At 40.9% G+C, this 11,380-nt stretch overlaps 1 protein-coding gene and 1 pseudogene across 1 annotated transcript; both read right to left on the bottom strand.

The window, feature by feature from the left end:
- Nucleotides 1-588: 588 nt before the first annotated feature.
- LOC111346548 (retrovirus-related Pol polyprotein from transposon opus) lies at nt 589-4,506 on the bottom strand. The gene is made up of 2 exons (XM_088761908.1): nt 1,023-4,506; nt 589-953 (listed from the first exon to the last, which is right to left on the bottom strand). The coding sequence occupies exons 1-2, from the start codon at nt 4,504-4,506 to the stop codon at nt 589-591; spliced, it is 3,849 nt and encodes a 1,282-aa protein (XP_088618034.1).
- Nucleotides 4,507-7,375: 2,869 nt separating this feature from the next.
- On the bottom strand, nt 7,376-9,609 carry LOC148731384 (uncharacterized; annotated as a pseudogene).
- Nucleotides 9,610-11,380: the final 1,771 nt, after the last annotated feature.

Raw genomic sequence — 11,380 nt, 5'->3', positions numbered from 1 at the left:
TGATGAGTTTAATTATTATATATATGGGCAGAACCATCTCGATTTAACTGGTCAGTACCGAGAAAACTATGGAAAATGCCTGCTAAAAGGGTCCCAGTAGCAAGTGTGACAACTCAAGGTGAGTCATTTGAAGTTGAACAGGAATTGTTTCACCAAGAAGTTAAAGGACCTGTGTCAACTGTCAATGCTGCTTCACCTTCACCAGCTCAAATTTAATGTTCAAATTGATTTAGGTGTAATATTTCCTTACATTAAGAAATATTAATATTAATGTTGTTAGTACTCAGGGAAAAAAAGATGATGTTCGGCTTGTGAAATCAAGATAAGGTACCATTGTACATTGTGTAAATAAGGGAAGTGATTGGTGTAGTGTCGCAAAGTCTTTAATTGTAACGGAACAGACTCCAATATACAAGAAGAGTTTACACCAAAATCAGTCAGATCCAACGTATATAAAACGTCCTCCGGCTTTGCAGCCAAGCCTGCAATATCCATGGATACCCGGATATAACATCCCATCCTAACCTATTTAAAGTTCAAAGTCCACTCTAACAACGCAACTTAACATAGAAGAACTAAAACAATGTTCTAGTCATAAACAAAGTCAGCATCTCTCTTTGGCTTTGGTGTTCGAGTTGAACGTCTCAATTCCATTGCTGAGTCGGGAGGACCACTATCTGCGGGATTCCTATCATCCGAGACTGTAGATCCGAGTTGATCCAAAGGAGGCATCGCTGCCCCAGCGAACTCTTCCGACTCCAAGCAGCCGTTGTCATTGTCATCATTAACTGGTAGCTCCATGCGTGGAACTCTACTAAGAAACTTCACATTACGAGTGAGATGTTGTCCAGTCTCAGCATTGACAAGTTCAAAAGTATCTGGTCCTTTGCTACGAACAATGACATACTTCTGATGACCAAACGTGGGAATCAATTTTCCAGATTTTGTATTTGCTACAAATACAATATCCCCAGGTACTATGTTATGTTATTGTGCATGTCGCTTGGCATCAGTATACTCACATAATTTCCTCTGGTATTCCTTGTACCTCTCTTCAGGGTTGTTCTGATCCATTTCTGGTACTGTTGGCAACTTTGTTGTTATCTCTCTGTTGAGAAACAGTTTAGCCGGGGTCATGTTAGTCCCGGCATGTGGAGTGGATCTGTAAACTTGCAGGATTGTGGGCAGAACCTCTGTCCAGGATAGACCATCAAACTCTGCTGCTCTGATACTGTGCTTTAGGTACCTATGAAATCTTTCGACCTGCCCATTTGTTTGTGGAAAATAGGGTGATACTCTTCTGTGCTGTATTCCATTTGCCTTCATGAAGTCTTGGAATTCCTCAGCTACGAATTGACGTCCATTGTCCGTGATCAGAACTTTTGGATTTCCAAATCGTGCAAATATATCTGCAAGTGCAGTGACTATACTCTCACTTGTAATACGCTTAAGAACAATAGCCTCGGGCCATTTGCTTCTGTAATCAACAACAGTCATGATGTAGATCTCTCCAGGAAATGGACCCACCAGGTCAAGGGCACACTTCTCCCAGCAGTAATCGGGAAGAGGAGTTGCTGTATTAGGTGTGTCTCGTCGTAGTGGCTGAAGGCGCACACATGTCTCGCAATTTCGGCAGTAGTCTTCAACGTCAGAGTCCATCCTCGGCCAGAACAGAATTCTACGAAGGCGTTGCTTGCAACGCACAATACCTTGATGAGCCTCATGTGCCAAGGTCAATGCCTTTTTTCTCAACTTCTCAGGAACATAAATTCGTCGACCTCGCCACAGTAGGCCCTGTGCAAAGCTCAGTTCATCTTTAAAATGTTTCCATTTATTATTTACCAGGTTCTGGGTTCCATCAAGTACCTTCACCACCTCTAGTAATTCAGGGTCAGACTCTCCAGCCTCTTTTATTTCATCAATTGAGAGCAAAGCATCAGCACTTTTGACAAAGTGTACATGCTCCTCAACAAAACTTGTTTCTGTAACAGTAGCGTTCAAAGGTAATCTTGACAGTCCATCTGCAATGTTCTCAGATCCAGGTTCATAAGTGAGTGTGAAGTCATAGTCCTGACATCTCAAAGCAATCCGTTCAAGGCGAATTGATTGAGTGTTTTTATTGAATACGCCAAGCAGTGGTTTATGATCAGTCGAGACGACAACGTGGCGACCATAAATGTAAGAATGCATCTTCTGCAATCCGAACAGCACAGCCATTGCCTCTCGTTCGATCTGCGAATATCTCTTCTCTGCAGCAGTTAGACTTCTGGACGCATAAGATATGGGCTGCCAACGGCTGTCAACATTTTGCAGCAAGACACACCCAAGAACGACTGGGCTGGCATCTACTACAAGTTTGGTCTCGGCTTCCAATGAGTAGTGTGCAAGGCATGGTGCTTTAATCAGAAGCTCTTTAACTTCCTCAAAGGCATTGGATTCTGTTGTACTCCATTTCCACACCACACCCTTCTGCGTAAGATATCGTAAGGGGGTGATCACTGTTGCAAGGTTGGAAACAAACTGTGTAAGGTATGTAATGCTTCCCAGAAATGATCTCAGCTCAGCTTGGTTTTGAGGTACTGGTGCATCTGCAATGGCTTTTACCTTGTCAGGGTCAGGCTTAATGCCCTCAGCAGAGATGACGTGTCCTAGAAATTTCAGCTCACACATGCCCAAGGCACACTTGTCTGCATTGAGACGAAGGCCACAGTCTTGAAGTTTAGCCATAACTGCACGAAGATTCTTCCAGTGTTCTTCTGGTGTTGACCCGTACACCACAACATCATCAAAGTAGCTAAGCACACCTGATAAGCCTTCACACACTATGCTCATGACCCTTTGGTACACCTCTGGTGCTGACGCAAGTCCGAAGGGCAGCCTTTTGAACTGATACACTTTGCCTGCGGCTATGAACGATGTAATTTCTCTAGATTCTTCCGCTAGGCGAACCTGCCAATATGCTTTCCTTAGATCCAGAGTCGAAAACATCCGAGCCCCACTCAGTTGCCGTAACAGGTCTTGGATTCTAGGAATTGGAAACCGCTCTCTTATCACTGCTTTATTAGCTTCCCTGAGATCAACGCACACTCTCAATTCTCCATTCCCCTTGTAGACAATCTGCACAGGTGATATCCACGATGCTCCTGTCGCTTCTTCAATCACCTCTTGGATCATTCGCTCTATTTCTTGTTTCAATCTCTCCTCTAAGGGTGCTGGGACTGGCCTTTGTTTCTGTACCTTGGGAGGGACATCTGAATTGATTTTAATTTTGTACTCATAATTCTTAAAGTCTCCGAGCTCTTCCTTGAAGAGATTTTCATACTCCTGATAGATCTTCTCCCTCGCTTTGGTTGGGCTCTCCCCTACTGCATGGATTTTTACAAGGTTGAGGGTGGACAGGGCGCTTCTTCCCAACAGGGGGGGACCTTCCACATCGATCACATACACTGGCTCCATTACTTCCATCTTATTGCATCTCAGTTTAGCATCAAATACTCCTAAACACTTGAGGTCTCCTCCACCAAAAGCTGAGAACTTGACATTGGTTGGGTTAAGAGGAATGTTCAGGTTGTTTCTAAACCACTGTTTCGGGATCAAGGTTTTAGCACGGCCAGTGTCAATCATCATTTGAACAAGTTTACCATTGATTTCAACATCAGTTTCAACACCCAGCCCCTCAGTATTAGTAGTATACAAAACATATTCAGGGTTAGACTTATCTGACTGTTGCTGGACTGGCTGGACAAACTTTACATCTTCTTTATTCTCTGATTCTCTTGATCTGCAATATTTCCAAAAGTGACCAGTCTTCTTACATTTTATGCACTGTGCATTCCTAGCTTTGCACCTTTCGTTATTAGCAAGATGATCCGTTTTTCCACATCGAAAGCAGGCTTTTTCTTTCGCTTTATTTACTGAAGATCTTACCGCATTAACATCAGATTTTCCAGGAACGTTTTGGGCCCCGTGACCCCCAAGTAGCTGTGTATCCTTCTTTGCAGATTCAATTGCTCTCCCGAGCGTCTGGGCTTTTTCCAGTGTAAGAGTCTCTCCTTGTTGTAGTAGCTTTTCTCGTAGATATCCGTCAGAACACTTCTCTATAACTTGACCAAGAATATTATCATCAGTTGCTTCCCCAAAGTCGCATGTTAAACTCAGCATACGTAACTCTGCAATGAAGGTATCAAGTGATTCATGTTGAAGTTGAGCACGTTTTCGAAACTTGTGCCTCTCTGCCCACTTGTTACTCTTCGGCTGAAAATGTGCACTCAACGCTTGTTTAACTTCCTCAAATTTCTTGTTCTCTCCCGGCAAACCTGAGAGCAAACGCTGGACTCCCGTCCCCGCAAGATGTAGAAGAGTAGCTTTTTGAACGTCGTCGCTTTCCTTATCTAATTTCGTAGCAATTCGGTAGTTGTCGAAAGCATCGAGCCAAAACTTCCACTCATCCGCCAAGTCTGTCGCCTCTAAATTAACTGGTGACAACGAAAACCTTTCAAAACTCATCTTGGCCTGTTATCCGATTGTCTTTTATCCTCGTCGCCAATTTGTAGTGTCGCAAAGTCTTTAATTGTAACGGAACAGACTCCAATATACAAGAAGAGTTTACACCAAAATTAGTCAGATCCAACGTATATAAAACGTCCTCCGGCTTTGCAGCCAAGCCTGCAATATCCATGGATACCCGGATATAACAATTGGCATGACAATAAAACGCGAGTTAAACTATGTCTTTATGGGAAGGAGCTTCAAAATTCTATTCTTCAAACATAACAAGTAAAGCAGTTAAATTGAGGTCAAGATACCATTTCCTTAAGGATAACCTGGGGTAAATTTCTATTAAATCAAAGATAATTAAACGATGTGAATTTACAATGCTGGTTTAAATGGTGAATTTTACGATCTCACCTGAATAGAGTGAATGGCAATCGAGAATGAAGGGGAAAATATGGATAGGGCACGTGTGCTGGCCTTAGCCTACTCAGCAGGCGTAATTAGGAGAAGCAAAATACTCTGAGTTTTCTTAGAGTAAAATGTCCGCCATCATTGATTCTAATGGAAGCGGAAAGCTGAGGAAAGAAAGAAAGTTTTACCAAAGAGCAAAGAGTACCAAGGGGGCCTGTGACGGTTAAAAATAAGGATAAGGGCCTGGGTGGGAGGGTGAGTCTTGTCCCCTTCCCCAAACCTACCCCCACCGTCCACTTTGACTCCAAAGCAGCATGGTAGATAAATTTAGGCCTCACGCTGACAGCGTACGCACGTGAGTTAAGGAAAATTTCAGACATGAGCAGATGACGCCCCTTTTGTTTACTTCTTCCCTCTATGCTTTTAAAATTTTACCGTAGAATATCTTATCAAAACACAAAGTCTCTGGTAGTTTAATACTTAAACCGCGAAGACTGCAACGCAGTTAAGGATTCTACCGTTTTATTTATTTTCTTTTCATCGACTTAGTGGTAGAAATGCTATTTTTTCGTACTGTTTTGTCATTCACTGCGCGTGGTGTTTATTATTTGGAATTTCGAAACGGACAAGTTGAAGAATTGGCATCGTAGTTTCAAGGCAAATTGAGGTTTGGAGCCCACTGTTGTTCGTATTAAAGTTATTTTCATCTTTTTAACGCGCGTTCGAGATGTAATGGAGGAATAGAATAAACTATATCGACTGAGTAAAGCAAGCGCACGATGCTCGAGGTAAGATTATAAACTAGGTTATCTTGACCCTATCTTGGGGGTGTCGGTGGTAATAGGTCGATTAGCTTACATTCAATATCGCCCACCGGAGATCGAGAGTGAACTGCGGTTTATTCGTCAACAGGAACCAAGAGCAGTTAATTATCAATCACTTCTCGGGTACTCGTTTGTACTATTGATGATGTTAATTGACTGATATCGATTGTGAAATCAATGCTTATTTCTTTTGGGCGCTTTGAATGTGGAGGATCGACCAATACACTGATTCTTTTTCGACCACACTGCATATTTATATTTGTGTTGATCCAGATTTAGAGGCTATGACAAGTTGTCTGTAAGTGAAAAAAAATTGCATCGTTGTAGATATTTAATAAAACGTTTAAAGGGGAGAGAGGATTCATTACGGGTCAGATTTGTACTACTTATCTTTTACACGGAATAAGGAAATTAAGACAGGATAATGAACTTTGCACATTTTTAACAGTTCCAGTGTTTAAATCTAATCTATTACTGTTATACATTGTACGCTAACTGTATGTAACACAACATTGGCTGCATCACTTAGCTTTGCCCTTCCTGTACAAAATGATTCACTTAATGTACAAGAACACCTATAAACAAGTCATGTATTTATCACATTAAAACTTACCTACTGCTAATATGTTTAATTATACAAGTCATGTGCAACATAATGATATAATCTACATGTAGTTAAATATTACATTTAGTATGGTCTTAAATTGCTGTAGTGAAGTGACAGCATTTCAATGTTTGTTTAATATTCTACTAAGCTACAGTTATGCATAACAATTTAAAATCAGATATATTACAGCTTCATTTACCTACTGTTCATTTTGAATGTAATGTTCAATTCAGTTCATTCAAGATCCAATACAACGTGATTAAATACATGCATGTCTCAGCTTTGGCTCCATGCACTTTACTTATACCCTGCAAAACCAGTTACAATATTGCAAAGCTAACATGCTACATACACTAAAACTGATATTGAGCTCTGTTCACTTAACTAAAGTGGCATATACAACATGCTTTTATCAGGTTAGTTCTAACATGTTGCATTGAAACATTTATTAATTTTTAGATGTGTCTCTGTGTGTAAAAATGCATTCATGTTGAGATACATTTACTTCATGCAGTGTGGGTCAGTGAAATCAGTTCTTATGTACAAATCTAAAATGTTTAAAAATTACTGAGCCACCCCCATGACTACTTTATTCTTCATGTGTAGGCAATGGCGTAATATGTACAGTCATGTGGGACCTGGAAAGACAAGTAGTTGGAGGTTGGAAGACATTTGGAAGGTTTAGTAAACATAACTGGCATTCTCTTGGTAGATCATAAATTGGTAGCTCCTCCCCATAGTTCCACACCTTTAGCACTGCTAGCTGCATGAGTCTTGGAACTTGTCCATCAGGTGTACTGGTAACTCCCTCAATTACTGTTGGGCTGAATGACCTTTGTCCCTCCAGTACAGATGTTCCCTTGGCAGAAACTTTCCAGTGAAGTTTAAGTTTGCAATCATCAGCTTTTAGTGACTGAATCATATCCGGTAAGTCATTGTTTACTTTGTTTTCTATCCAAGCTTTAGGGTAAACATCCTTTGCTATAAGTGACCCATGTGTGCTGTTTTCTCTAATCTTGTTTAAGTTCTTTCTCGCCTCTTACAAAAGGTCTGTGGTGAGCATTTGGGCATATTCTTTCATTCTTTCTTCATGAACTTCACGTGCGGCTTCTGTGGTCCTGGTGTTGGTTTTTCCACTGTGCAGAATGTTCTCAACAAATGTGATTAAAGCCTGTTTTGATAACTCTGACATGTTATCATTAAGATACAGTTGCGAAGGGTTGAACTGTCTTTCTGCAAGAACATTGTTAACTGGAAGACTGAAAATGTGCTTGGCGTAGAACTCAAACAGGTTTGGAGTGGCTTCTTTACTTATGAGTGAGCTCTGTTGTGATAAGGCCATTTCTTCGATCTCACATAGCAATTGGGGTTCCTTTAATTTCCAAAGAGTGGTCCATTTAATTAATCCAACACTGTCCTTAGAGACCAATGTGAGAATGTTCTGTCCATGAACATGAAAGGGGGTGTTCACTGACTTCTCTTTTTGATTTTCAGATCTGACTGGAATGATCCAAGAAGCTTTAAAACCGAATGCCAGAAATGACTTTGGTATCTCTGATCAGCTCCCATTCCAAACAACTTAGGAAAAGTAAACCACTCTGCTCCATGATCTTTGATTACTTTAAGTGCTTCTTGTAACATTGGCCTCTGCACTTGTTTGTGAAAATGGTCAATAGCTGCTGGGTCTTTCAATGACATCTTTACCTGTTGTGATGTTACAGGAAAATGTTCTGATGGAGACTTCAACATTTCACTTAAAGTTTCATGGTGCTTCAAAACAGTTGCTGGCCATAACCATGCAAGGTAACCACTGGAAAAACCAAGTTCTGCATCACTAGCTTGGGATGTGTTCAGAGATGGAATGATGAACTTGTCAAGGAATTCAAACAAAAACTTGATTTCAACTTGAATCATAGTACTTGAGCTCATCTTAATGACGTCTTGCCAAATAGTGGGGTGGCTATCTGATTTTGGCAATCTTTGAAGGAGACGCTCAGCAAGCTGTAGACAAGCTTTTCCATACTTAAGATACCACTGGAGAGTCTCGTGATATTATGTCCATCTTGTGTCAATGAATGTCTGAGGAAGGGGTGGCTCTTTACTAAGAATACCTAGAGAAACATACATAACTTTGTATTGGCTTGGACGCTCATGATGGAGCCAAGATATTTTATAAAGCAATTGTAAAACATGGGGGTTACTCATGTCACCCTTTGCTCCAAACCCAGCCTGGCACATTCTTCTCAGCATGATGTTTAGTACATGTGAGTAGCATCCTACAAAGAACATTTCTTTTCCAAAAAATTTGGTGTTGTTTGCTAAGAGACCATTTACTTTTCCCTTTTGGGTAGAGGCATTGTCCCCAACCAACCCCGAAACATTGGTGATGTCATATTCATTTTACACAACATGATAATCCACATCAGACTGGTGTTTTCCAGACCCGCTTGCTGTAAGGCTGTTTGCTAGGACATAAGCTTGGGGCTTGCTCTCTCTAGGGCACCAGGTTTGAACACCCACTATGTGCCTCTCTTCTCCTCCTTTGTGGGAGTCATCGCTCCAGAGATGAAAATCATACTTAGAGTTTGAGAAGCACTTGCGTAAAATTAGTTTGTCTGCTTCACCTAAGAGAACATTCCAGTCAGAAAGTGTACTTGGGGAGACAACAAAGTTTGTGGGAGGGCCCCAATCAAACAAATTATTGAAAATCAGATGTAATGCGACAGGTGTCTTTTGATAAGATAACAAAGATGCATGTTGCATGTATCTGACACAAGCCATAAACATCAAAGTTCTTTGGTTGTATCCATAGTTACCACGTGCAAATGTCTCCACAAGAGAATATCCCTTTTTGACAAACTCATTGTTCCCCTGCAATTTCTTTTTCAGTTTTGAGGAAGCAGATCTTGTCCCTCTTAACTTGTTGCTGACTTGTTTTTTTTTTTTTTCGGTAGACGTAAGTTTGTTTTGACACTTTTTGAGTTGAATTTGGAGCCTCAAGACGTCCTTTTTCAATTGGATGTTCCTTCCTTTTACAAATACTGAGATTATGAAAAGGTGACAATTGAAATTAGTCAAATGTAACTCACGGATTTTACATGATAGAGTATGGTAACAAAGAATACAAAGTAAAAATATCCGACTAGAAATCCTATCAATGAGGTATGTTTAGAAACTCTCGATAGTGTATGACACTTAAAGATACGCGTCGTTATGATTTGCTAACCCAAAAATTAACTTGCCTGTACATTTTGTTACTGACCATGCGGCCATATCGACTACTCTATCTTAACATTCGAGAGGTTGTTTTTTCGGCTTCTGTTTGGTGGGAGTGTTATCGGTTTATGATTAAAACCATTTAAAAGTGGTGTCTACTACGATCGCGCAAGTTGCAACCGGCGAAAATTCAGAATGGGAATGAAAATCAGTCACCGTAATTGGTGGCTCAGACAATCTGCAGTAGTATTCGTAGACATTTGTAAGTGTTTGCATTTCCATTCCCTCTTTAAAAACACATACCTAGACTGCGTCTTAGGGTTTTGACTGTTCATTTAAGATTGGCGTTTTCGGACCTCAAACCCTTACACTCTCTCGAGTCGATCAAGTTTTTCTTCACTTAAAAAGCTGCACACTTGCACTGCAATGCTGCTTTTTTCTATGTCTTCGGAATAATTCACATATTTTCTCGGCTTCTTTTTGACTGGTGGCTGATTTTTGCAAGAAAACTGGCTACCGTGAGCTCTTTTACGTGCCATCAGGTCTCATCGTCGGTGAGTCGGCCGGCGATTAATTAACAAAAATCTGTAACTTTGATGTAAACAACTCACTGCACAAGCCCGCGTTCCTTTTCTCACGCAGTGCTACAAAATAATGTAATCTGCGCATGTCTGAGATTTTCATGGGGCTACGGTTCCTATGGGTGGGGTACCTCTCCGTGAGGCCTAAAATTACACACTACGCTGGCCTTAGCAAGGAAATTGCAAGCGCACTGGTTGGGCAGCCTAAGTGGATCCTTTAAGCCAAAGTCTTCAGAGCCTATTGCAAGAGCTAGTCCCCATACTAGCAAAGTAACAACTGGACATGCTGGAGCTATAGTGGGGTATACTGGCCCTTGGTGAGTTTGGAAGGACTGAGCGCACCGGACTGCCACTACCTCGGACCAATATTCCTCAGTATTGCCCTTGTACTCGGTTAGTAAGAAGTTAGTTTTCTGTACATTATATCCCCGAGTTCACTATAGAGTCACTCTCATCTTGTTTTACAGGATTTATTCAATCGGATAGTTTCTAATACGGCAGATCTATGAGAGAAAACCGAAACAGGCTGTTACATCTTCCACATATCAACAGTAACGTTATCGCACAGAAATAGCCGCGATTCAACAATGAAACTGCCTTTTTAAACATTTCCAATCCATCTCTTGGACGGCGTACGAATTACGAATTCAGAATAAAGTTTACTATATGCGTTTTGTATCTTTTCTTTTTCTCATTTTATACGAATATCATATCAAGATGAAATGCTCATTTAAATTCCGTGTCGAGAAACCATTTCCAATGCTGTGGGTGTTTCCTTTTTTTTTCCCAATTATTCAGAGTTAAAAGAAAAAACTTAATTTCAGTCTTAAGAAAACACATAATGGTACTGTTTTATCATAAGATGAAAAACCCAAGTGTGACTTTTCTGCGACATGAACAGAGCCATCAAACCGGAACGACGTACACGCCAACGTCACCGCGACGGATCGAAAGCAAAGGCGTACACAGACATTTTCGACTTGTGGGGAGGGGGAGAGAAAATGAAGCAAGTGCCAGGGAAGTTTGGTACTCTTTTCGGGATTCCGCCAAAATAATGACAAAGAAGATAACGAGCTTCCCAAAGAGACGACAACAAATACCACGCTTAAATACTTGGGAAGGGGAGGGGCAGGAAGGAAAGGGGCCACTGCACGCTCCAAAAGCAAAATCAAAAGATAATAACCGCACAAGCATCTACTTTTTAGTGTTAGTTTCTATTTCATCGAATTTCAAAATCTAAGGAAAAA

The sequence above is a fragment of the Stylophora pistillata genome, chromosome 5 (assembly GCF_964205215.1).
Source record: "Stylophora pistillata chromosome 5, jaStyPist1.2, whole genome shotgun sequence".
NCBI classification, from domain to species: Eukaryota; Metazoa; Cnidaria; class Anthozoa; order Scleractinia; family Pocilloporidae; genus Stylophora; species Stylophora pistillata.
This window is presented reverse-complemented; position numbering and strand designations above follow the sequence as displayed.